The sequence below is a fragment of the Megascapheus bottae genome, chromosome 17 (assembly GCF_031878675.1).
Source record: "Megascapheus bottae isolate mThoBot1 chromosome 17, mThoBot2.hap1, whole genome shotgun sequence".
Classification (NCBI taxonomy): Eukaryota; Metazoa; Chordata; class Mammalia; order Rodentia; family Geomyidae; genus Megascapheus; species Megascapheus bottae.
Window position 1 is genome coordinate 28,637,893 of NC_143525.1, and position 27,987 is coordinate 28,665,879.

Genomic DNA, 27,987 nt, shown 5'->3' on the forward strand with positions numbered 1-27,987 from the left:
GGTGGCAAGCATAAGGCCTTGAGATCAAACCCCAGTACTCCACAGAAAAAAGAACTTAATCCTTGAATGCCTTGAATGATTTCCTCCCCATCATGCACACTGGCTTGAGGCCAAACCATAGCAGATTCCAGGTGTGTGAATGCATGGTGTCTATTTAGGTAAGAAAATGAACAAATTCTCTTTCTTATATAAAATAAATAATACAACTTTTTGGCAAAAGATGAAGATAATGTTCTGACAAAGGTTTCTGATGAATATACTCCTGTGATACAGTTTAGCATTGTGTGTAGTAGTCCTGGGAAAAAAGTACTCACCTCCACCAACATGCTAAGAAGAGACCGCTTGTTTTCTGCCCACAGGGAAGGGAGCTGTACTGCACTCGGAAAGTAGCAGCAGCTTGTGTATATGGTGATTTCTGGGCAATGGCCATAGGTGACACTATAATCCTGGAACATAAAACTCAAAATCAAATACAGGAAAATGAATAAGTAAAAGAATGAGGCTTTGTACAATAACAAAAAATGGGTTACAGAAAAAAAACCCTGGGTGATATAAACAAAGAATCTGTGATTCATTTTACAACAAATATAAATACACCTCAGGGCCCTCACTACTTCTCCAGATTTCCAAAACAAGTCTCCTTTTTATTTCTAAATCAGCCTAAGCCATTATTAAAAGATTAATTTTAACAGCATAGTTCAAATCATTTCAATGTATATCCTTGCTCAAAACCTTCAGTGGCTTCCCATTTCTTACTAAAACATCCTAAACTCTTTTTCCCTTTTTCCATTGTCCCCATAGTCTGACTAAACAGCACTGCTTATTGACCTCTGCTATCTGCTTCCTCTATCTGAAATGTCTTGTCTCACCATCTGTGTCCCAATGCTATCTCCTCAATAGGGGGACAGCTGCATCTCTGACCAGGTTTAACCTTTCCTGACTCAACTTTTCATGACATGGTATAAGTAGTTGTCTTCTTTTTTTGGGGGGGGGAGGAGGGAGTGGTCACGGGGCTTCAACTCTGGCCTGGGCAATGTCCCTGAGCTCTTCAGCTCAAGGTTACCCCCTATTCTTGGGCCTGGGTGCTCTCCCCAAGCTCTTCAGCTCAAGGCTACTACCCTACCCTTGAGCCACAGCCCCACTTCCCATTTTCTAGTGATTAATTGGAGATGAGAACCTTTATCCTCAAATCTCAGCCTCCTGAGTAGCTAAGGTTATAGGCGTGAGCCACTGCGCCCAGCTATAAGTAGTTGTCTTCTATATGAAATTAATTCTGTAACAGTTATCCAGTTCAATACCGTGTTATTAATATATCGAAATTAATATACTGATGGGGGCAGAGAGAAATGGATGAACTCTAAAATTATTGTGCTAAACCAGGCGTTTGGCCTAGTAGTAGAATGCTTGCCTAGCATACATGAAGACCTGGGTTCAATTCCTTGGTATCACATACATAAGAAAAGTCCAAAATGGTGCTGTGGCTCAAGTGGTAGAGATCTAGCCTTGAGAAAGCACAAGGACAGTGCTCAGGACCTGAAATCAAGTCACAGGACTGGCAAAAAAAAAATATTGTGCTAAATAAGTCAGATATGAAAGGATAGCATTTCAGAATATTTAGAATAGGAAAACTCATAGATACAGAAAGCTCATTAGAGGTTATAAACTTTTCTGGGGAATATAGGAAGAGAAGGAAAAGAGTTAATTCAAAATAAAAAGGTTTTGGAAATAGATACAGTGATGGCTATATAACATTACAATTAAAGTCATTATACAATTAAAGACTGTTAAAGAGATTGCTGTCAGATTAAATGTGTCAGGAAAACCTTGAGGCTATCAGAAATGTTACCTATTCTTTTTTTTTTTTTTTGCCAGTCCTGTGCTTGGGCTCAGGGCCTGAGCACTGTCCTTGGACTTTCTCAAGGCTAGAGCTCTACCACTTGAGCCTCAGCACCAGTTCCGGCTTTTTTCTATGTATGTGGTACCGAGGAATCGAACCCTGGTCCTCATGCATGCTAGGCAAGCACCTTAACCACTAGGCCAAACTCCCAGCCCCATGTTACCTATTCTTTTACTCAGTGGCCCCTATTCGTAATTCCACCCTCACTGTCATCTATAAAGCATACCTTCATGCTGCCCAAGTGACTGTGCCATTCAGCTCCACGCATTACCCCTCCTGGAATATTCTCATCTGTAAAAGCAGTGAGAGAAGCATCACCAAGACAAGAATGTAAGGCCTTTTTCTCCCAAAGCAACCATAGCAACAGTGAATAACTAAGGGTAGGGGAATATACCCACCTGACTTATTCGGGCAGCTGGGTTGACCCATGTGCATTGACGGATGGTTATTTGCATAAAGAGATGCCAAATGCTTGAGAGTCTCTTTGTTTTCCACTACAGGAGAGAAAAATTCACAAATCAGTGGAGATATCGAAAAGATCTTTGTCCAAGTTTAACATCAAGGATACATGTCAACTTCCTCTCCTTACTAACAAATCTTGCACCCCCACCGAAGTTTATCAAGTAGTGATTACAATGAATCCAGGATATTCAGACTTTGAAGGCAAACATCTTTCTTTTATACTCTTATATGACTTTGAGGCAGGTACTATATCATACTCACTTTTGTATTCTTAAGATCTACATACACAGCTACTCAATAAATAGTTGTGACAAGAAGACTAGACTCAATAAAGCTAGGCCTAAATTATATCACATCTCTTTTCTCTTAGTAAATGTTTGAAATTTTGAAGTAAAGAACAGACAACTGTCTTATGTTGGCTATTTGCTTACTATGTAAAAACACTTAGAAGAGACATCACTTGCATGCCATTTTTTTTTTTACCCTGTCTTAGATATGGGTAAGACAACTACTGTGTATAGGAAAGGAAATTTTGTATACCTGTCTGCACTGGCTTGTCATATGGGTAAGTAACCAGCACAGAACCACCATCTAAAGCAACAGAAAGACTGAAATCCTGTTTTTGAATCAAATTTTCAATGATAGCTTTAGTCTCAGGCTGGGAGGCATTACCTAAAAAAAAAAAAGAAAAGAAAAGAAGAGAGAGAGAGAGAGAGAGAGAGAGAGAGAGAGAGAGAGAGAGAGAGAAAAGTCAAAGATAAATGACCAAGTTATAAATCTTAGTGTGTACGTCTATGAAAATATTCTCTATGTTAGCACAACTAATATGCTAATTTTTTAAAATTACTTATTTTTCCGTAAGCCACTGTCTGAATCAAGAGACATAAGGAAAGTTAGTTGGTGCTTCATATACTTTGAGATAATACAGATATATCAATAACCACTAAGCAAGTATAATAAAATTCTTACAAAAAAGATGGATATTGAAGAACAATTTAGGGGGCCGGGAGTTTGGCCTAGTGGTGGAGTGCTTACCTAGCATGCACAAAGACCTAGGTTCAATTCCTCGGTACCACATACATAGAAAAAAGCTGAAAGTGGTGCTGTGGCTCCAGTGGTAGAGCTCTAGCCTTGAGAAAACCCAAGAACAGTGCTCAATCCCTGAGCCCAAGCACAGGACTGGCAAAAACAAAAAACAAACCAACAGAAGATCCAATTTAGGTCAGGCACCACTGACTCATGTCTATAATCCTAGCTCCTCAGGAGACTGAGATCTGAGGATTATGGGTCAAAGCCAGTTGGGGCAGTGAAACTATTATCTCCAATTAATCACAGAAAAAGCTAGAAGTGGTGCTGTGGCAAGTGGTAAAGTGCTAGCCTTGAGCAAAAAGGTGCTCCAGGACTAGCAAAAACAAAAGACAAAATAAAAAAACTTTTGTACAAATACTTAATGACAATAACAAATCACTTATCATTGAAACAAGAGTCTCAGAAAGCAAGGTTATTTTCTGCAGCATTATTGGCAAGAGCAAAACATTAGAAACAAATGATTGAATGAACTAGATTACTACCATATATTAATAGCCATCAATGAAAATGTTAAAGATCTTTGTTGGCTGAATGCCAATGGCTCACGCCTGTAATCCTAACTACTCAGGAGGCTGAAATCTGAGGATCTCAGTTGAAACCAGCCTAGGCAGGATAGTATGTGAGACTCTTACCGCCAATAAACTTCTCAGAAAAAGCTGGAAATGGTGCTTTGGTTCAAGTATAGAGCACTTGCCTTGAGCACAAAGAAGTTCAAGGACAGTGCCCAGGCCCTGAACTCAAGCCCCAGAACTGGCAAAGAGGAAAATAAAAGAATCTATGTAAGCAGTGAAGTAAAAAGTTGTCAATGACATATTTAATGAAAAAAAGTTACAGAATAATATGAATAGATTATGATCCAATTTAAGTAAATACAAAGGCCCCTTCAAATTAGCATATGCATAGATATTGTGTGGATTACACACATTTGGTAGAGAGAAAAACAATACATGTCTCTGTACAAGCCAGTCAGAACCTAGACATGGAAGTTCTCTGTGAACTCATCTATAAAATACAACCAATTACTTTCCTAGCAGAGGGGAAGAATGCTCTCCAAAGCACTGAAGAGACCTAAAAAGTAGCCTTACTTGTGAAGTCTGTATCCAAGTCTTTGCCACGGGCATTTGTTTGTCCTGTCTTGGAAGTACAGTCTTTCTCCTGTGCTCGCTCCCGCCCATCTGGATTTAGAGAAGGAACAATCACAATCCGAGTCCTGTCAACCAACTAAACAGAAACAGAAATCAATAAATTAATTTATTAGTTCCACAGGCACTTTTGCATTCCTCTAATAGAAAGTCCTTCTCTCTCTCTTTTTTTTTTTTTTTTTTTTTGCCATTCCTGGGGCTTGAACTCTGGACCTGGGCATGTCCTTAAACACTTTTTTCTCAACTAGTGCTCTGCCACTTGAGCCATAGCACTACTTCCAGCCTTTTCTGTGCATGTGGTACCAAGGAATTGAACCCAGGACTTTGTGCCTGGTGAACATTCTACCACTAGGCAAGCACTCTACCACTAGCTGTCCCCCCAACCTTATCATTCTTTTTTTTTTTTTTTTTGCCAGTCCTGAGGTTTGAACTCACATCCTGAACGTTGTCCTTGGACTTTCTCAACTTGAGCCACAGCACCATATTCTGCTTGTTCTGTTTGGCCACTAGGCCAAACTCCCGGACCCTTATCATTTTTTTCTTTTTTTTATTGTGATTAATAGAAGGGTTACATTATATTCACCAGATAGAAGGTATATAAAGGTATATAATTTCACAAACATTGATACCCTTTCTTATGACATGGTCCCCATTTCCCTTTCCCTCTCCCCCCGCTTATCATTCTTTTTTATTGGGGGTGGGGAGAGAAGTGCTAGCACTTAGATTCAAGAGACTTGCTCTTGCTAGACAAGCAATGTACCACTTGAGCCACACATCCAGCCTTTTATTTATTTACTTATCTTTTTGCTTTAGTTATTTTTAGATGAGTCAGACTTGATTTCCTACCTATGCCTCCCATGTAGCAGTGTGTGCCACCACTTATTCTTGAGATGGGGAGAGTCTCCTTAAGTTTTTGCCCAGAATGACCATGAACTAGCCCCAATCTTGACCCAAGCCTCCCCAACTAGCTAGAATTAAAGTAATACCCTCCTAACATTGTTCATTTTAAATAGTTAATTTAAATGGCAGGGATAAAAGTACTTAAATACAAAGTACAACTCTCTCTTGCTCTTAACAAATTTAAGAAGAAGCAAACTACTAGTGTACAACAAATTTTACAGTGACCGTTTTGTCACAGAACCACTATCAGCAGGCCAGATTCTGCTGATGCTGCTCACTCTCTCTCCCTTTCTGTGCAGTCTATGGGCTTGAACCCAGGGCCTAGGTACTGTCTTTTAGCTTTTTCACTCAAGGCTGGTACTCTAACACTTCCACCACATTTTCAACTTTTTGCTGGTTAATTGGGGATAAGAGTCTCATGTATTTTCCTGTCCAGGATGGCTTCAAACCTCAGTCTCAGCTTCATGAGTAGCTGTGGTTACAGATGTGAGCTACTGGCACCCAACAGCTGCTGCTTTTTTGTGTAAGGTTTTATTGACACGTTTGCTCTTGTGCCACATGGCAGAGTTGAGCAGTTACAGACCATCTGCCCACAAAGCCTAAAATATGTACAAGTTAGCCCTTTATAGAAAAGGTTTCCTGGGGGCCAGGAGTTTGGCCTAGTGGTTAAAGTGCTTGCCTAGCATGCACGAAGACCCGGGTTCGATTCCTTGGTACCACATACATAGAAAAAAGCCAGAAATGGTGCTGAGGCTCAAGTGGTAGAGCTCTAGCCTTGAGAAAGTCCAAGGACAGTGCTCAAGCCCTGAGCTCAAGCCCAGGACTGGCAAAAAAAAAAAAAAGTACAAAAAAAAAAAAAAAAAAAGAAAAGGTTTCCTGAGCTCTAGCTTAAATCAGTAATAATGATGAAACTACTTTCTGGATGAAAAGTTGAAATGTATAATTTTAAAATATCAATGTTTATCTGTATAATGAGAGAGAAGAGGTGAAATCAGCATGTTTTTAAAAAATCAAATATTTGTCTTACACACAATTTCTCCTCCAGTTGACCATTGCATTAGTATCTGTAGCATGAACTAATTTCTGACATACTCCATCCTATCACTTGAGCCACAGCTCCAGAGAGATAAGAGTTTCAGCGACTTTCTTGCCCAGGCTTGCTTTGAACTACCACCCTCAGATCTCAGCCTCTTGAGTAGCAAGGACTACAGGCACAAGCCACTGGCACCGAGCCTGAGTGTGTGTAAATTCTAACAAGAAATTTAAAAAATTTTAAATGTTACTCTGATATCACTGAGCTTCTTCCTTTTAAAACATGTCAAAACAACTATTTTCTTACTTGGGTAACAGCTGGGTTCTTCTTGTAGTTCAGGCAGAGAAATTCTGCCAGAGCCAAAAGCAGTTCAGTGCCAACAGGAGCATTTCCATGGATACCAGCAACAAAACGAATCTTTGGTTCTTCAGGCTCAGATATGTTGGGTTTATTGGAGATTTCAAGGGACCAAATATGACGATATTCAGCACTCTGTCCCAAACTTTCAAAAGCCAGACACAAAAAAGTCAGCAAATTTAAAAAAGAGCATTATGTTTAACTTATGGAATTTGAGAGTTAAAATATAAATAAAACACAAAAAAGCCTTTAAAGTCATTTTAAAATGACTTAAAGAATGACTCAGACTGTGTCAGAAAACCTTATGAAAATTATATCCCATGACCAAGTCAGGTAGAAGAAAAATGTTATTAGATTCAGGAGAGATACAATTTAGTTAGCTTTTATTCAAACTTGTTTCTTCCAATGCCACCCATCTTCATAACATTTGCCCTATCTCCTACCATCCATGAATTTCAAACAGATGTGCTTAAGTTTTTATTACGGAAACATTTAAACAGACATCCTACTTTCAACCTAAATTAATCTATGTAAAAAGACACATCCGATATGTTACCATAAATGTAGCAAGTTTCACAGTAAAAATAATTCAATGAAAGCAAAACAAATGTAAATCAGAATTTAAGAAGTTAAAATTTCTGGTAAAAACTTAAAAGGACTAATGATGAAAGACAAAAAAGTGTCTAGGTAATGCTCATTACATATGCAGGTGAGACTTGTAAGATAGAGCAAAAACATAAGGACACTACCTACAAAATGAATATAGGACTCAATTAATCATAGAAATAATTGTGGAGAAACTATCACAAGACCTAAAGAGGAATATAATGAAGCAGGAAGAGTAAAGCAGAGAAGCGCCACCAAGTGAAGAAAAGAATGTCTCAGCCATTCGTCTTGTACTAATCAGTAAGAGTATTTTCCCAAAGCCTCAATCAAACATGTCCTTAAAGCTTTGGGTAAGAAACTACAAGTAGAGACTAGCGTACAGGAAAGCACAGAAACCAGGCCTCATTTCTCTAATTGTAAGGGAAGAATATCTAATAGAGAAATACATGGTTACAATCCACGCCCCCGCCCCCTTTTCCTAAAGGCTCAAGCTATGTGTTACTAATCTAATAAGTAATTCTCCAATGTTTCTCACAAAGGTCTCAATATTCATTCTCAGATCTCCAAATACCTGTTAAGAAGTAAACGCTATACAGTCAGCTTCCACATACCTCTAAATAAATTATATTGACGTTTAATGTGGTTAGTGCAGAATAAACCTTCCTAAAGAAGAGAGAGAAGAGAAAGTGAAGGTGTAAGGGAGGTGAAGGTGAAGAAGGGAGGCAAGGAGGGGGCAGGTAGGCAGGCAGAGGTGACACTTACGTGGTAAGATTTGTAATCTGTGGATAGTTCATTACAAGTCCCCTCAGAAATTCTGATAAGTCTTTGTATGAATGGTATCGATAAAGAGCCAGATTTGAGGAGGAGCTTAACATGAGACTTTCCAACCCATTTTCAGCTGAAAGGTCTTTGATTAAAGCTTCAAATTCTTTAGTAGTTGGGTCACTGGCCTCCTCGGTGTTGGTGCTATCGCCCTTTCCTTTTTTTGATTCATTGTTTGCATCTGTTGATGATCGAACAAGTGTGAAGTTGACCTGAATAGCGCCTTCACTCCTGATGGTCACATTCTTGGTAACTGGATTATATCTAGAATAAAGCAGACAGATCAAGGTCACACTTCTTCAGAGGTAGTACACAAGCACTGAGAAACATAAACACACTAGGGATATATGAACATGAACCAGAGGAAGAAATGTGATATATCTTCCTAAAGAATGTTTAACTTTCAGGTCAATTATAGCTCTTTATAACATTATTGCACAGAGAAGAGACACCAGTATATGTAAAATTTGAGTGAGTCTCTAAAATTAATAATATGTCCTAATGGCTCACACCTGTAATCCAAACTACTCAGGATGCTGAGAACTGAAGATCACCATTCAAAGCTAGCACAGGTTGGCAAATCTATGAGATTCATATCTCCAATTAACCATCAAAAAGCCTGAAGTGAAGGTGTGGCTCAAGTAGTAGAGCATTAGCCTTGAGTGAGCAAAGTAAGAACGAGAGGCTCTTGAGTTCAGGCCCCAGTACTGGCAAAACCACATATTAGAAAAGCTTGTTATCATGACTTCAAATGAAAATTTGTCACACCTCATGTATCCTGGAATGTAAGTTCTTTGTCTGCTCTTAGAGCATGTGGGTGGAAAAGTATGCGAAGTGCTAGCTTAGGACATTTACCACCACAGGCATCATTCCTGTCCTGGTTCCCAAATATCCTGCTGCTTTAGTTTCTCTAATAGACAGCCAAAATGGATGAAACACAGAATGTCTTCATTACTCATGAGAGTGTGAGATTCTAACCCCTTCATTTATGGACCACTAGATATTTGAGACATATATATATATACACTTAGCTTCACTTCAATTGATGTTAAAACACTTCAGAAATAAGTTGGCTGACCAGGCCTGTAATCTTAGCTACTTAGCAGGCTAACATCTGAGGATCAGGGTTTGAAGCTAGAGTTTGAGGACAAACAATTCCTGTCACAAAGTAACCAGCAAAAACCTAGAACTGTCCGGGCATTTGTCTCTCATACTTGTAACTACTGTAGCTACTCAGAAGCTGAGATCTGAGGATTGTAGTTCAAACAGCCCCAGCAAAGACACTTCCTGAGACTTATCTCCAGTTAATCACAGCAAAAGCTGGAAGTGGAGCTGTGGCTCAAGTAGTAGAGTACTAGCTTTGAACAGAATTTGCTCCAGGAGGGCTGGGAGTTGGCCTAGTGATAGAGTGCCTGCCTAGCATGCATGAAGACCCAAGTTCGATTCCTCTGTACCACATACATAGGAAAAAGCCAGAAGTGGTGCTGAGGCTCAAGTGGTAGAGCTCTAGACTTGAGAAATCCCAAGGACAGAGCTCAGGCCCTGAGCTCAAGCCCAGGACTGGCAAAAAAAAAAAAAAAAGAAAAAAAAAAAAAGAAAAAACAACAACAACAAAAATTTGCTCCAGGACAGCAACCAGTCTCAGAGTTCAAGTCCCAAGACCAGAAATAAAAAAGCCAGAAGTGAAGATATGGCTCACTATGGAGCACCAACAAGAAATAGTGTCCCTGAGTTCAAGCCTCAGAATCAGCACATGGGTACATTCACATACTTGGGCACATTCACCCTCTCTCACACACAAGAAAGAAATCAGTTGGCTAGAGTAAGGAGGTAAATAGTCTAAAGCAGCATTTACCCTTATCAAAACATGAAGAAAAAAACTGCAAGAGGTTAAAAGTGAGAAGTTTCCAATTGAATGGTAGCTTCAGTTCTATGCCACTTGTTATATGTGTATGTATGTGCATATATGTATATGAAAAGGAGCTTTGTTGTTGTTAAGGGGGGACAGGATCTAGATTCATTTTCTCTTTTAAATCTAAGCCAAACATAGTCATACACATATATAGTTCCAGCTACCTAGGAGGCAAAAGTTCAGTAATCAAAGAACAGGCTGGGGACACAAGCAAGATCACATTTGAAAAGAAAGCAAAAAAGATGAAAATGGCCTTTTATTTAGAGAACCTGAGATCAGAAGAAAATGTCACTGAAACACACACAAAAAAGAATGTGAGCTCGGAAAGGCTTTGAAGGGGTTTAGTCTAAAGTAGCAGCATCTGTTAGATAATGGAACTAGAGCACACAGCAGAACAGGTGCCTTGTAACAAAGTACTTCCCAGAATTATTACCAACAGTGAAGGGAATTGCCAACTCTGGCTTCTGCATCAAGACAGAGGACAGGTGGTCAAACTACAGTAAGGTAGCTACACAGACTTCTCAGGTCAAGTGGGTGCTCACTTTGCCACTAGAGGATAGTGAAACCAGTTCTAAACTTCTACCTGTGAAACTCTGGCTTGCTAAGCAGACCCTCCAGGCTTATTATTTTTTCATTTTTTACTGGTCTTGGGACTTGAACTCTGGGCCTGGGTGCTGTCCCTGAGCTCCTTTTCGCTCAAGGCTACCACTCTAACACTTGAGCTACAGTGTCATTTCTGACTTTTTCTGTGATTAATTGGAGAGAAAAGTCTTACTGACTTTCTTGCCCAGGCTGGCCTCCAACCTTGCTTGATCTTCAAATCTCAGCCTTCTGAGAGGTTCCTCTAATGCCTAGCTTCTCTAGGACTTCCAAGAAATAATATTCCAGAATGGAACCATGTTTGTCTTATCCCCAAGCACTCAATTTAAATCATTCCTCACTCACCCTCGAGCAGATGCTGTGATTTTGTAAGTTCCGGGAACCAAAAGGCGCCAGTAATCGCCAGTTTTGTATGTAGTCACTGGATGATTAATTTCAGCAACACTAATGGTGGCATTTAATATACCCCTGCCATCTGTAGCATCAAGGACAAATCCTTTGACACCCTGATGAACCTGGATAAAGGACAGACACCAGATTTTAGAGTAAAGAGTATCATCTAATTACTTTGAGAGCTCATGTTCTAAACTAACAGGTTGTCAATCATGTAAACAAATGAAACAAACAGGATTTTGGACTATGGAGCAGATCTAAATGTAAATGCTCATTAAACAAAATATTTCAGTTTCTAAAGACTAATTGTTCACAGGGTAGGTTTGTCTTTATCATAAAAAAATATTAAAAACACTGTTTAAACTTTAGGACATTAAGACCATTTCATGATATAGGTTGTTCTATGAGAAAATAAACTTGGCCTCTTCTGAAGGAAAATGCCACTAAAAAAAAGGAAGAATTATTCCAGATTAGAGAGCACAAAGAGATACAACAATTAAGTATAATGCATAAATAACAACTAGATTTTGGTTATAAAGTACATGCTAGGTATTTAATAGTATTAAAATTTATTGTTAATTTTCTTAGATCCAGTATTGGGACTTAAGAGATGATGTATACAATATCCTGATTGTTGAAAGGCAGGAACTGAAATATTTGTGGGGAAAAAGTCCTAACACCCTCATTATCTACTGAAATAGTTCAGCCAAAAAATATATATCTTGTATATGTATTTTTTCAAATAAATAAAGCAAATATGACAAAATGTTAAAAATTACTAAATGTAGGACTAGAAATAGCAGTGATAATTATATAAGTGTTACATCTTTTGTATGTAAAAAATTTCAAAATAAGTATATATAAACTCACAGGCTTCAAGTTAGACCATGTAGGAAAACAGTAAAAGCAGAAATGTACTACTAATATAACACATTAATCTAATTAACTATTCACTAATCACTTTTTACCTATTGCTACCATGTATATCCAAATAAGCCAAGAAATTAATCATTTCATAGTAAATCACTGGCAATAAGGATAAAAGTATTTACAGTCTATTTTCCTTCTATTGAGAAATGCCTAGGTATACAATCTAATTTATGTTGGCCTTCTATACAGATGGTAAAATGTTCCCATTAATTATTAACTATCTTGTTTAATCATTTTCTTCAATTCTTTCACATTTATACAAATAAACTTACTTGTATCCATGATGTTTTTTGATAAATACACTAAATAAATCAGAATATTCAAAATGAGTAAATATTAGAAAGGATTTATTCTAACATCACTATATGAAAACTAGCTGTCATACAAAAAATTTGCTCTTGGAAAAAATAAAAATTCACTTCTGATTACCTGTTTCATAAACTGGATTAGAGATCTTCGATTCTGTTCCCAGAAGTTTGGCAGATCTTTTTCAAATGGGTATTTCACACAACCCAGTTCAATAGTTACTTCAAAGCAATTTGTTTGTAAATAGTTCCAGTCCTGCATACCACCTAAATGTCAAAAATTTAAAAGAAATCACTGAGGAAGTTCTAAATAGTTCACATCCTGAAAGGCTTTGATTTTTACTATCATTTCTAGTAGTATGTCACATTCATCTTGGATCTGCATTGATTTGAAAAATAATAATGCATTTGTAGGATGGTTCTTGAATGTTTGTAGCCCAGGTAAAATACCTGCACTTTCATGTCCAATAATAATTTATGTGTAGCATATCCTCTTCCTATTAGAACATATATGGTGCTTTGCAGTAGCCAGAAATAAAAATGAACACTTTCACCATGACTTTTCAAAACTCAAAGAACACACAGATGAAAAATAGTTGAAAAGGTTATTTGAAATGTTAGACTATTTAAACAAAACTACATTTAAAAGAATGATTCTTTTTCAAAGTTAAAAAAAAGATCAGTAATAAGCAGCGCCATCCAGAAGAAAAGAAAATCCATCAAGTTGTAAGGCTTTGAAAATCTTTACCTGGGACATTATACCAATTAGCTCCATTTGTTATTCCATGAGGAAAATATTCATTAGGATACATATTCTTGCAAGGTCTACCTTGAAACATCTGGGAATTTTCCTGAGAAAGAAAAAGAATCTTATATTTGCTTGAATCTTCATCAAAAAACTGCAGGAAGGATATAGGATAATTTAATGAACATGGTTACTAATAAAGAGTATGAGGGGTTGGGGTGGTGAAACAGGGACAAAGGAAGAAGTGAGACTTTACAATGTATAAATTCTATGTCATTTGAATTTTGTCCATATGAATTTATTTTTATTGTATTTTATTGTCAGGATAATGCAGAGGGGTTACTGTAGATTCATCAGGTAGTGTGTATATTACTTCTCGAACCTTGATATCCCTTCTCATGTTTTTGTCCCCCTTTCCCTCCCCCCTTTGAATTTATTTTTATTTATTTATTTATTTATTTATTGCCAGTCCTGGGCTTCAGCTCAGGGCATGAGCATTGTCCTTGGGCTTTCTCAAAGTCAGAGCTCTACCACTTGAGCCACAGCACCACTTCTGGCTTTTTTCTATGCATGTGGGACTGAGGAATCGAACCTGGGTCTTCGTGCATGCTAGGCAAACACTCTACCACTAGGCCAAACTCCTGGTCCCATGAATTTATTTTTAAAAGTTAAAAATACTCTCTGAAGGATAATAGGTAAGATTTCATTTATTACCTGCAATTATAAGTAATTTTAAAAACTGCCTAAACCTTTTCTAAAAAATTTGTGCTTGCTGGGCAAAGGTAGCTCATGCCTGTAATCCTAGCTACTTAGAAGGCTAAGATCTGAGGATTAGGAATCAAAGACAGCCTGGGCAGGAAAGCCTATGAGATTCTTATCTCCAATAAACTACCCAGAAAAAGCTGGAAGTGGTGCTGTATTTTAAGGGGTAGAGCACTAGTCTTGAGAAAAAGAATCTCAGAGACAGTACTCAGATCCCTCAGTTCAAGCCCTAAAAAAATTTTTCAAAAAAAAATTCTGCTCTTTCTTCACAACCCCACCAGCATTTGTCATTGTCTGAGACTGCACTGCTGGTGGGAATGTAAACTAGTACAGCCACTCTGGAAGGCAGTTTGGAGGTTTCTTGAAAAACTGAAAATCCCTACGATCCTTCCATACCACTCCTGGGCATCTACCCTGAGCATCATAACCCAGGATATATGAGGACACCTGCACAGCCATGTTTATCTCTGCGCTATCCACAATATCCAAGCGATGGAAACAACCCAGATGTCCTACTATAGATGAATGGATACAAAAAATGTGGTACATATATACAGTGGAATTCTACATAGCCAACAAACATGATAAAATAATGGCATTCACTGGGAAATTGATGAAACTAGAGGAAATCATGTTGAGTGAGATAAGTCAAGACCAAAGGAACAAAAGGCACAAGGCCTTCATTCTCAGAGCAGAAAGGAGCCAGTGATGACTTTTCAAGGATGATGTGTGATATATTAATGGCTCTGGAGATTTATTCTCATAATTGGTATTTTCTTTTTTGCCAGTCCTGAGACTTGAACTGTGGGCCTAGTGTTGTCCTGGAGATCCTTTTGCTCAAGGTTAGCACTCTTTACTTGAATCACAGTGCCACTTCTGGATTTTTCTGTGATTTAATTGGAGATAAGAATCTCACAGATTCTCCTGCCCAAGCTGGCTTCAAACTACAATTCTCAAATCTCAGCCTCCAGAGTAGCTAGGATGACAGGCCTTAGCTACCAGTGCTTAGCTATAAGTGGTATTTTGATAAGGATGCTAAGACAGCCAATAGGCAATGAATAATCTTTTTTAAAAAATGGTATGGAAACAACTGACTATCCACATATAAAAGGATAATCTTTGACCTTTTCCTCATACCATACCCAAAAGTTAGCTTAAGATGTCTCATACAGCTAAAAGTATGGGGTAAACCCATAAAAGACTTAGGAAAACATACAGGAACAAACTTTTGGTGCCTTTATTTCCTGATTGTTACATCAAAAGCACAACTAAAAAAAAGACTGATACATTGGACATCATAAACTTATTATTACTATTTTTTTTGCTGGTCCTGGGTATTGAACTCAGGGCCTAAGCACTGGCCTTGGGCTTTCTCAAGGCTAGAGCTCTACGACTTGAGCAACAGCACCACTTCTGGCTTTTTCTACGTATGTGGCACCAAGGAATTGAAACGTGGTCTTTGTGCATGCTAATCAAGCACTCTACCAGTTGGCCCATCTCCTGGTCAGAAAGTAACAATTCTTTAAGGTGAAATAAATAGCTATTCTTTTGTGTTTGTTCTCTCTCTCTCTCTCTCTCTCCTCCTCCCTCTCTCTCTCCCCCTCTCCCTCACCCTCCTGCCTCTCTCTGCCAGTCCTGGGACTTGAACTCAGGGCTTGGGCTCTGTCCTTGAGCCTCTCTGTGCTCAAGGCTAGCACTATACCACTTTGCACAGCACCACTTTCAGCTTTTTCTGTGTATGTGGTACCCAGAAACTGAAATTGAACCCAGGGTTTCAAGCATGCTATGCAAACACTCTGCCACTAGGCCATCCTCCCAGCCACTACTCCCTTTTTTTGCAGCTCTTAATAATTACACAAGTACCACTTGCAGAGAATTAAAGAATCGGAAAGGTAGAATGATTAGATGGTATAGATTAAATATCTTGTCAGCCATCAGCAATGTTTTCCTGAAAAAGGGCAAGGTTGTAAAAATTTTAGGCTTTACGCTCCCTTAAATTCTCTGTTGCAATTTTTCAATTTTTCTCCTTGAATAACTGCAAAGTTTTCTACTTCAGTTTATTAACATGGTAATTTACACCAACTCATTTTCAAAAGTTGAAGGAGTAAGCAATCTATGAAAGCATGGCTACAGCTGTAACTCAATAAACACTTCTTGTAAGTCAGTCTACAAGTGATAACTAGATTTTCCCACTGGCTTCAGAACTGCAATGTGTCAATCCTTCTGCTTATCTTTCACTTAGCTTATAACTTAACATGTGTGTTAAATGAAAACAAGCTGAAAGCATATGTTCCAAGTACTGTGCTATTAAAGACAAATCGGGAAAGGCATGTAGCATGTTCACAAAGTCAAGTAAGAAATAGGAAAAGAAAAGCCCCAAAGTCCACAGACTAGCTGACTGAAAGGAGTCATGAAAAGCTCAACCAAGAAACCACTTAGAGGACATGATACTTCTCTTGATCCTGAGGTTTAAACTCAGTGCCTTGTGTTTTCTCAGCAGATGCTTGGCTACTTTTGCTGTGTTTATTTTTGAGGCATGGTCTCACTTTTTCACTGGGCTGGCCTGGAATGCAATCCTCCTTTTTAAGCTTACCACTGTAGTTGGAATGAGACTATGTATCACTACAACCAGCCTTTTCCTATTGAGATAGGGTCTCATAAACCTTTTTAGCCATGATGGCCTGGAATTATAATCCTCCCAATCTTTATTCCTTGAGTAGTTGGGATTATGGGTATGAGCCACCGGTGCCAGAGTCCACGTCACCTTTTAATCATTTCATTTTATAGCATCTGATATTCAAACACAAGCATACCTTAGAATAAGAAAGTGCTATTTGTTGAAACACAGCATCATCTGGTGATTTACTGTATGTGGCAATTCCTTGTTCATCATCATCAAAAGGGTAGTTAACCACCAGTGAACCTATAAGCAAAATAACCAAGGAAAATATATCATTATCTGTTTCAAGATGGATCACTGACATAAAGTAAGCTTTCACTAATAGTGCCTGAGAAGGAAAAACAATAAAATCTGTTCAGGAACAGAAATGAGAAATAAGCCTAGAGTGTGACTCAGTGGTAGGAAAATTGCCTGGCATGTGCAAGGCCATGGGATCAGCCCATTAAAAAAGAAAAAAAAATCACTGATTTTGTCAATAAAAATCAAAATGATTAAGTAAATAAATAGCGACATACACAAGATCTAAATGTTGCCTTGACTAGAAAGAACATGGGAATTTATCTATTTACTTACTGGAAATGAAATCAGAAATATGCAAGTATAACTCACATAATTTTGCTTTATAATACTTAGGATGAGAAAAATTGAGTGTATTTGGATATGTTTTCAGCAAGATTCAGGCATTTTACTGGTCATGAAATTTAAAAATAACAAGAGGTTTAAACTAATCTATCTATCTCACTTTGGAGAGAGGAACTCTAAAGCAGAGGGATTAAATGACAGGGATAGCAGAGCTGGTCTGTTCATGCTCAAAATAGTCAATCTTATTATTGGAGAATCTTATTATTGGAGCTGTATCACATATTTCAGGAGTTAAGATACATGTGAAGCTATCAGCTCCCTTTGTGCTTCTCAGGCACAGACTTTTAGATGCACATTCACACTCCCCTGCCAAAGACTGGAATCTTTCATTTTCCTATTAGTCACGCTATTTTCATTTGTCTATTATGTCCTTCACTGAGCTATTTACCTTTGCCCTTTTTTTTATCATGCTATTTCATAGGAAGGGAGGCAACAGGAATGAACTTTCCAATCTTAATTCAGATGAGATAAGAAACAACTGCAAATATTCACAGGAAACAAAATTCTTAGGCAGCAAGTATAAAGAAAGTTATACTCATTCAATCACCAAAAATAAGTATGCTGTAACACCTCCTCCTACTCAATTGTAATGTCTCAAAAAACACTGTTTCACCTTGGATTTGTGATCAATATTCAAACAAAAAGCATCAGCTGAGGGTTAATGGCTCCCTTCTGCAATCCCAGTTACGTGGGAGGCACAGACTGAGGATAATTATTTGAGGCCAGTCTAGGAAATTTGGGAGAGCTCTTTCTCAACCCATAGCTGAGTGAAGTGGTGATATGAATGTCATAGCACACAGGAAGCTGATATTGGTTCCAAGGCAGCCAAGAGCTGAAAATTCCATGAGACTCCATCTCAGTGGAGAGAAGTTGGACATGGAGAAGAAAGGAGAGCAAGGGAACAGAAAGAAGGGAGATTTAGAGAAAGAGAAAAGGTGGGGAGGGTAAAGAAAGAAAAGCCAGGAAGTGGGGGAAAGAGAGTAAAGGGAATAACCATGGAATTGACTTAAAAACCAGTAAGACCTTTATTGTTATCTGCCATAGAAGCAGAAACAGAAGTGTCATTTTTCTGAAAGCTTTAAGACTATAAACAGGTAAATTTCACTAGAATTTTCAATTGCTCCTAATCAGAAGACATGAGTGGTATATAGAGTTGCCATACCTCCATGAAGGTTTGCTGACAGCACAAAAGGATAGGCCTTCATCCAGCTCATTACAGCAATAGTTTCTGGTTGGGTAGGATCTGTGATCTGAACAAACTGGTCTGGGAAATTTCGGTTCAGGTCAAAGTTGTTGCTGTTATTTCTACCAATTACACTTACTGAATCTCCTAAAAGATAGAAGGTTCAAATTTAAGCTATGTTTTACTTGAACTTTAATCCAACATATACTGCTTCAGCTATTTTAACTCATGGTCAAGTGCAAACACATTATAATTCATTATTATCAACCCCATTACAATTAAAATATATTTTACTGCCCAGGATCAAAGTTAGAAGCCAGCATGGTAGAGTATGTGAGACTCTTATCTCCACTAAACCACCAAGAAAGCTGAAAGTGGAGCTGCGGCTCAAGTTGGAGAGCACTAGCCTTGAGCACAAAAGCTTAAGAATAGTACTCAGGACCTGAGGTCAAGCCTTACGACCAGCATTAAAAAAAAAATAATAATACATCTTATTTAAATTGTGCATTTAAAACTCTTTTCCAAAACTTTAGAACAGAGAGCTAAAGCTACTATCATTTTGCTTCTGCCCTCTAGTCATACTTTGAGAGGAAAAATCCAATTATATAAATTATGTTAAAGCTTCACTCAACTGTCAATAATCAATAAACAAAGATATGTTCACACCTTTTTGAGTGAGCAGTACTAGTCAGAGAGGCACTCTACTGTGTTTGCACAGAGTATGACATTGTGAAGAACTAGACCAAATGAAAAGAAATTATGGTATGCTTATACTGGAGTGATTAAAAGAAAAGTGAGACAAAAGAAAAAAATAACCAAAAAAAGTTGGAAATTGAAACTGATAGAAGAAAAAAATACAACTTAAGCTTAACTGTGCATATTCCATATTGCAATTTTGAGAAAAAATACAAATCAACTGGATAATGATGATAGGTAAATATACCCAATGGTTTGCCAAGGGTGAGTTATCAACCACATGGCTGCATATTCACACTGTGGTTTTCCTGTTCTACTTACAGGTATTTTTGCCTAGGAGCAACTGTGAGAGAGTGAAATATCACACTCCAAATAGAGTTCTTGGGCATATTTTCAAGTTAGTTATTGAGAGAAACTGCAAGCACAGGAATAGTCCTGAAAAGCTGTCTTTTTTATATAAAAAAACAAATTTACAGTTCTCTATATTAATAAATAGCAAATACAGAAGAAGTTTGTGTCTATAAGAAGTCTTTTTCTACCTACAAAAGATATTTCCAGAGGAATAAGAGACTGGGGGTCTTCAGCCTAGCCCAGAAATGAGCACAGATACTTACTATTGGAAGACTTTATTTTGCCAGGCATGGGTAGCTCAAACCTATAATGTATAATCCTAACTCCTCAAGAGGTTGAAATCTGAAGAGCACAGTTCAAAGCCAGCCTGGGGAGGAAAGTCTTTGAGACTCCAGTTAACCATCAAAAAGCTGGAAGAGGAGCTGTGGCTCAGGTGGCAGAACACCCTGCCATAAGCAAAAAAAAAAAGTTCAAGGACAGTGTCCAGGCCTGAGTTCAATTCCCAGGAACAGCATATGCACATATGCACATATATGCATGCAGGCAGGCGCAGAAGTGTGTATACATAAACACATACTTACACACACAGCACACTTTCTCCCCTCCAACTTTCATAGCTTGCAGCTACCACCTCACCTAAGAAATCCAAACTCCATCCCTTTGCTTTAACTGTAAATTTCAACTGCCTACTCCTTAATCATGTACTTTGTATATGGGTGCTGTGTTTCTGTTGCTTTTTATCTCTTTTGTCCATTGTCTGTCTATTACAGACCAAAAGTATCAAACTTTCAGAAGGAAACATTAACATTTCCTACAGAATTATGAGCTGGGAAAAAATAGATTTTTACTATACTTGTGTTCTATACAGATGGCCTAGGTAAACCTTGTTACATTGTTGCAGTAGAGATAGGCTTGCTTAGCTAGAGGAGGCAGGAGAATGGAAAGTCAATAATTAAGGAGGCTAAGGTTATGTATGAACAATAGGACTGGGTCAAAAACAGAGTCACTGCCTTCAGATACTTCTGGTTTGGTTTTTCCCTTAGAAGATTCCCAATACAACAATATAATTTTAAAAAGTTACTGTTAAAATGAAACCATTTAGAAAAATTTTAGACTATGTTGTAGTCTTCAAATCCCATTTCCTACATGGGGAGCAGAAAATGTTTCTCTCCCCTTTTCTATTTTCCCTGCATTAAACCTGTTATACTAAAATAAATCTTTGTTAAAACTTATTAATATATTAATAAGTTATTATATATGAATATATTTAATCTTGATGGGACTGAGAGATTAGGAGATTAGTAAAGTACACTTCTTGGTATGTCTGAGGAGATTTGCAGAGATGACTGACATTCAAGATAGTAACTGAGGAGAAAGACTAACTCTAAATGTGTGTAGCACTATCCAATAGGTTGGAGTCAGCCAGCCAGTGAATACAAGATCCACTCTCCCTGCTCTGCCATGGCCCATAAACACCAGATCCTAGTTTCTTCAGTCTTTCAACGTGATTTGCCCTAGAGAGTCTCAAGAGCAACTAGGCCTTCAGCTTTGGACTGGAGCTGTGCCATTAGAGTCCCTTATTCTGAAGCTTCCAGCTTCTAGGACTAAGTGACTATAGGTTCTCTCACAGCATGCAAGTGACAGCCTCTAATCATTTAAGCCATGCCAATAAATCTTCTTTTTATAATTATATATGTATCCTATTGGTTCTGCTACTCGAGAGAACCCTGAATACAGAAAGATGTTACGAAAATACAAAAAAAAATTTGTGAACATAAGCTTGATTTTAATTGATCTTAGTGAATAATCTGGCCAATTTACTAACAAATAAAAGAGCTTTTAAGAAAGAAAGAAATTCCAAAGAAACAAGAGGTTCAAAGTCTCTTCTACCCTAAAAATAATTATGTGATACAATAACTAAAACCCTAAAGCATTACTAATCAGGTATTTACCTTCTTGGGACTTTTCATATCCATCAGGATTCATGGATGGCATCAGGTGAATTCTAGTGCTGCGAACCAAATCAGTTACTTCAGGATCTGTTCCAAAGTTCTTACAAAGGTATTCAATGAGGTTCAGTAACAATTCTCTTCCAACTACTTCATTTCCATGCATATTTCCAATGTACTTAAACTCTGGCTCACCTGAAAACAAAATAATTACATGGAAGATATTTTCCTTTCCACTTTTTACTGACTCTCACTTTTCTTCTCAATATGTTCAAATACACAGAGGACAGTGATCCTCAGATCTCAGTCTTCTGAGTAGCTAGGATTACAGGTATGAGCCACTGGCACCTGGCTAAAAACTTTTCAACAAACACGTGTTTTGCCAAAATTTAGTAAAATCTTCCCAAACATTTTGAAGCTTCCTTAAAAACATATATATCTCAGCAGACTCAAAGTATATGTGTGTACATATGTATATATGTGTGTGGTACATGTACATAAATGTGCAAAAGAAATTTAATTTATAACATAAATCTTAGTAGAAGGAATCTAATATGGGTACATATTAAATACCTTACCTAATGTAATTTAGCAGAGTTCTTCTTTGGGGGGAACAGATTGGCTAATTTTCTTTTTTGATCATGTTTTCAACTATACATACTACACGGATACCCTTTCTCAACAAAGAAGAGCAATATAACACAAAGCTTTGAGAAGCGTTACTGAAATGATATGCAAGACCATTCCAAGTACCTGGTTCGTGGACACCTGGATTATCAGATATCTCCATCACATAGAGCTCTCTAGACTCCACTGATTTTCCTAGTGAGTAAAGTCGAGTGATATTAGGATATTCATTGGCAAATCTTCTCAAGAAGATTTCCATGTCAGGGAAATGGTGGTGGTGAAAATCTTTTGGCTGAATTGGCTGGTGGGAGGGGGATGTTCCAGGAGAAATATTAGGACCAGCAACTGTGCTCGCAGTTGCTGCCACCTCAGTCGTGTCAGGGATTGAAGCCACAGTTGGCCGAAGGGAAAAATCCACCTCTGTGGCAGGTCCTTCTTTCACCATTATATTATTAACAGTCAACGGCATGTACCTGAAAAAATATTTGACAAAGGCGAGGGCTTGGAGTTAAGACAGACAATACTTTTAACATAAGGGAAACATAGTAGCCTTTTAGTACCCTATCAAAACTCAAAACTAAACAGACACATATATATATAAACTTAAAAGAGCTTTAGTATATTATCTCTTGAGAATCTCAGGCTAAGTCTTTAGCTATTTTCTTGCCAATCTTCTCAGGCACCGCATACTAGAATGTTTACAAAAAATAAATAAATAACATTCAAAAGGATGAATATGCCTACTACTCCATTATAGCCATTGCTACAACATTCAAAAGTATAAATTATCTATTTTTGCTGCCTTATCAAACTGGCATTCTAGCTTCTTTCCCACATTTCAAAGTTCAAAATTAAATGAAAGGTTTTCAATTAAATCCTTATGAAGGCAAGCTTCCAGCAAGCTTTGCAGGAGAAGTTGGGACACCACTCCTTTCATGTGCACATGTTAATTCAGACTTCTCCTAATGCCATTTGCAGAGCCCTGGGTTGCTTCTGTTCTGGTCCTTGAGAGAAGTGCTTTACATAGGTAAGACTCTTCCCAAGATTTAAAAATTTTCCTTCCTCACAACATTACAATTACACATTCTGTTATGTGACAAAATACTCCAGGATACTCTTTTCTCATTATAAAAAAAATAGAGGGCTGGGAGTTTGGCATAGTGGTAGAGTGCTTGCCTAGCATGCACAAAGACCCGGGTTCGATTCCTTGCTACCATATGCATAGAAAAAAGCCAGAAGTGGTGCTGAGGCTCAAGTGGTAGAGCTCTAGCCTTGAGAAAGTCCAAGGACAGGGCTCAGGTCCTGAGCTCAAGCCCAGGACTGGCAAAAAATAAAATAAAATAAAAATAAAAGAGGGGGGGGGAAATGGACCAGGAGTGTAGCCTAATGGTAGAAAGCTCGCCTAGTATGCACGAAGCCCTAGGTTCAATTCCTCAGTACCACATATTCAGAAAAGGCCAGAAGTAGTGCTGTGGCTCAAGTGGCAGTGTGCTAGCCTTGAGTAAAAAGTGTCCAAGGACAGTGTCCAGGCCCTGAGTTCAAGCCCCACAACTTGGGGAAAAAATTAGAAAGAAAGAGGAGAAAAATAGAGTAAAGAAAAATAAAAGGCATATATTTTTCTTTCTTAGATATAAAACAGAAGCTTGGGGCCAGAAGTTTGGCCTAGTGATAGAGTGCTGGCTTAGCATGCATGAAGATTTGGGTTTAATTCCTTGGTTCCACATACATAGAAAAAAGCCAGAAGCAGAGGCTGGGATGTAGCTCAGTGGTAAAGCACTTGTCAACATCCTGGGTTCAATCCCCAGTACCAAAAAAAAAAAAAAAATCCAGAAGTGGTGCTATGGCTCAAGTGGTAGAGCTCTAGCCTTGAGGGGAAAAAAAAATCCAAGGACAGTGCTCAGCCCTTGAGCCCAAGCCCAGGACTGGCAAAAAACAAAAACAAAACAAAACAAACAAACAAACAAAAAAAAACCCCAGATAATTAACATTTTAAGAGCCTAGTTTAAATTCTTACCCAGGTAATACTGCTGTAAGATTATACATTCCAGGAACAAGCAATCGGTGGAAATCACCAAATCTGCCTGTTGTGATATTATGATTAATACCAGCCACTGAGATGGTTGCGTTCTCTAACCCAGATCCTGTTACTAAATCTTTAACAAATCCTTTAATTCCAATGTGGACCTAAAAAACAAGAATCAAAGTTCAGAGACAATCAATTTAAAAGGTAAAACAACAGAACATTGATCTACATTGATATTAGAATTTCTAAAACTTAAAGTTACTCCTCTAGTCTATCAAAGTATTTTCAATCCCTTGAGTGTCAAAATATAAACAAAATAATAAATTCTTAAACTTAAGTATATATCTGAATATATCTATATAGAGAGATATATCTGAATATAGATAGATAGATATGAATTCTCTACTACTAAGCTGCTTCTGAAATTCCTTCTTTTTCAAAGCCAGGCTTTAATTTCCTCAGTAAACTATAATATCTAATAGTTGCATACATAATTGTATAAGATTGAAATTTATGTATTTAAGAACCCAGCAGTACAAATTTGTCAGGAGTATATAATAGTTGGAACTGAACTAGGACTTCTTTTGCTGATAGCAATCATGCATCCTACAACCAAGCTACAACCCCAGCCCTTAGTAGTACAAATCTTACTGATTACTTTCATTTGCAAAAATGTTCTAAAACAGGCTCCCATGGAGCAGAAAGCTGAGGTAGCATTAGAGAAAACAGAAGCACAGCTATGCTTTAATAGATTATAATCTATAGAAATAACCTATAATCTTAAATAATAACGAGCCCAAGAGTTGGTGGCTCATGCCTAAAATCCTAACAAGCTAGGAGGCTGAGATCTGAGAATCATCATTTGAAGCCAGCCAGGACAGGAAAGTCTGTAAGACTCTTATTTCCAGTTAAGCACACACACACATACACACACACACACACACACACACACACACACACACACACACACACACACACACACACACCCCACAAAGCCAGAAATGGTTCAAGTGGTAGAGCACTAGCGTTGAGGAAAAAAAGCTCAGGTACAGCACCTAGTTCAAGCCCAAGATTGAGGAAAAAACAAAAATCAAACAAACAAACATGAAGACTACAGAATACCAAATTTAGACTGCCATTCATACACAACCAACCAAATTTCTCCTTTACTTAATTCACTGCTTCTATTCTCTAGCCTTCCAGTTAGTGATTTTTACCTTTTCAATCAATGTGATCAAAGACTCACGATTATTCTCCCATTCTTGTCGAAGCTGTGAAGCAGGTGGGTACTTGCAACATGACAGTTCTAATGTGATCTCAAAACAGTTGGCCCATACATAATTATAATCTTGCATACCACCTGAAACATGAAGGACAAGTTTAAAAAGAGTAAGGAATTTAAACTTTCAAAAATTAAATTCAGGCATTCCCACCAAGTATATATTTTCTTTTCACTAAGTTGTATGAACTTGGAGGTGGCTCAACTATAGAGGAGATTAATACAGAAAGTTAAAAAAAATTAAGCCAGGCACTGGTGGCTCGCGTCTATAATCCTAGCTACTCAGGAGCCTGAGCTATGAGGATCACAATTCAAAGCCAGCCTGGGGAAAGAGTCCATGAAATGCTTATCCCCAATTAACCACACTAGGCCACATTTCCAGTCCAGTTTTATTTTTTATTTTTATTTATTTTTAATTGTATTTTATTGTTGGGATAATGTATAGAGGGGTTACAGTTACATTCATCTGGTAATGGGTACATTATTTCTTGAAACTTGACATACCTTCTCATGTTTTTAAATTTTTAGTTATTTTTGTATGTATGTATATACACATTGAGAAGGAATACATATATGGATAGATAGACAGACAGATAATACATTTAACTAATAGGACAGTTATGTCACTTAATAACAATAATAATAGCACCACACCTTAGTATCTACTATAAGCCAAACCTGTTCTAAGTAGGAGTTATGTTATGTTAGTTAATAACAACAATAATAATAGCATTACACCTTAGTATCTACTATATACCAGACCTGTTCTAAGAGTGTAGGAGTTATGTTATGTCAGTTAATAACAATAATAGCATTACACCTTAGCATCTACTATATTCCAGACCTGTTCTAAGGGTTTTATATGAATTAATCTTTGCAGCAATTATGTGAGATAATTATACTCTGCCCATTTTATAGATGTGAGAAATGAGGCACAAGGAGGTTAAGATTCATATGGAAAGGGAAAGGAAAGGAAGTAAGGAAAACTGGTCTATGTACGCTAACACAGCTACATAAACCAGGGCAATATAAGACATTACTTTTAAAATGTGTTGGGTAGAAGATGAAATTTTAAGGGGAATAAAGCATCCACACCTAACTACTTTTATCTACACGAACTCACAGACTCACTTTGTGGAAAGCCTTTATCTTACCATTCTTGTCACCTGATCTTTTCCACATCTTGATTTAGAAGGTGAAGACTAAAGATTGAGAAGGGAGGGGGCATAACTTCTCCAAGACCTCACCATGCTCCTGATATGTAGGTAGACACTTATAATATCAGATGCTTTACAAAGCCTCCCTCACCTTTTTTTTTTCACACATGAAATAGACCCTGATTTATGTCCTGTCCTTCGATCATCCCTGAAAAATGCCTTACAAGCCTAGGTTTGCTTATCAGCTGATGCCAATGACCCATCAAAATCCTCCAACATAAGGTCCCTGGCAGAGTTCCCTTTTCTTCAACAACTTTATCATCCTTTTATGTTTTAAAAATGGTCCCAGTAGGCTGGGAGTTTGGCCTAGTGGTAGAGTGCTTGCCTAGCATGCACGAATACCTGGGTTCGATTCCTCGGTACCACATACATAGAAAAGAGCTGGAAGTGGTGCTGAGGCTCAAGTGGTAGAGCTCTAGCCTTGAGAAAGTCCAAGGACAGTGCTCAGGCCCTGAGCCCAAGCCCAAGACTGGCAAAAAAAAAAAATGGTCTCAGTAAAAGTAATGAGGCCTCAAATGCAGTGGTAGCAACTGTGAAATGGAAGAGAAGGATGCAAGATGGACTACTGATATTGTTGATAAATGGTGGGAGCTGGGGAGGAGAGAGTAACCCAAGAGGACCTCAGACCTCATCAGTTGACCAACCAATAACGGAGAGAAGCAGCAAGACATGATAGAATAACTAAGTCAGCAGTGAGGGACATGACAAGTTGTTTTTTTTTTTTTTCGAGTATGTTGCATTTGAGATATTTGCAGAATGTCTAGATGAGAATAGCCAAGAAAGATTTATGTATGTGTGCTGGTTTGGGGGCTCAAATGCAGGGCCTGGGCACTGTCCCTGAGCTTCTTTGCTCAAGGCTAGCATTCTACCACTTAAGCCCTAAGTCCACTTCCAACTTTTTGGAAGTTCACTGGAGATAAGAATCTCGGGTGGGAGAGAGAAATGGGGTCAAAAACATAATAAGGGTATCAATGTGTGAGAAGTAATGTATCACTATCTGGCGAATGTAATTGTAACAATAATAAAAAAGAAAAAGAAAAAAAAGAATCTCACAGATTTTCCCGCCTGGGCTGACTTCAAACATAGCTCCTCAGATCTCAGGCTCCAGTGTAGCTAGGAGGATAGGCATGCTCATGCCCGTGCCCTGCCCCAAAAATGGAATTTTTAAATGCAAGTTTAAAGCTTGGAGAAAAGGGTAGTCCTTCACAAGAAATGATCATTAAGACTAGGAAGCTCAATTTTCACTCAGCAAATATTTACCAAGGACTGACCACATGTCAGGTGCTGTTCTAAGTACATAGGGATACAAAGATGAACAAACAGACATGGTTCCTGCTCTCAGACAACTTAAATTCTTACACAAATAAGAAAATAGGAGATGGTGG

At 37.9% G+C, this 27,987-nt stretch overlaps 1 protein-coding gene across 1 annotated transcript in view; it reads right to left on the reverse strand.

Annotated features, from left to right (window-relative positions):
- The window catches only part of Cpd (carboxypeptidase D), a 58,782-nt gene that overhangs the window by 4,806 nt on the left and 25,989 nt on the right, over window positions 1-27,987 (reverse strand). The window contains exons 3-18 of the mRNA XM_090350512.1: window positions 25,324-25,466; window positions 24,098-24,267; window positions 22,210-22,556; window positions 21,460-21,651; window positions 18,440-18,607; window positions 16,769-16,878; window positions 13,197-13,299; window positions 12,573-12,715; window positions 11,166-11,335; window positions 8,249-8,572; window positions 6,830-7,025; window positions 4,534-4,669; window positions 2,900-3,031; window positions 2,296-2,391; window positions 2,124-2,188; window positions 315-446 (exon numbers count right to left, since the gene is read on the reverse strand). Coding sequence (XP_090206638.1) covers window positions 315-446; window positions 2,124-2,188; window positions 2,296-2,391; window positions 2,900-3,031; window positions 4,534-4,669; window positions 6,830-7,025; window positions 8,249-8,572; window positions 11,166-11,335; window positions 12,573-12,715; window positions 13,197-13,299; window positions 16,769-16,878; window positions 18,440-18,607; window positions 21,460-21,651; window positions 22,210-22,556; window positions 24,098-24,267; window positions 25,324-25,466 — 2,627 coding nt within the window. The remainder of the gene's footprint in view (window positions 1-314; window positions 447-2,123; window positions 2,189-2,295; window positions 2,392-2,899; window positions 3,032-4,533; window positions 4,670-6,829; window positions 7,026-8,248; window positions 8,573-11,165; window positions 11,336-12,572; window positions 12,716-13,196; window positions 13,300-16,768; window positions 16,879-18,439; window positions 18,608-21,459; window positions 21,652-22,209; window positions 22,557-24,097; window positions 24,268-25,323; window positions 25,467-27,987) is intronic.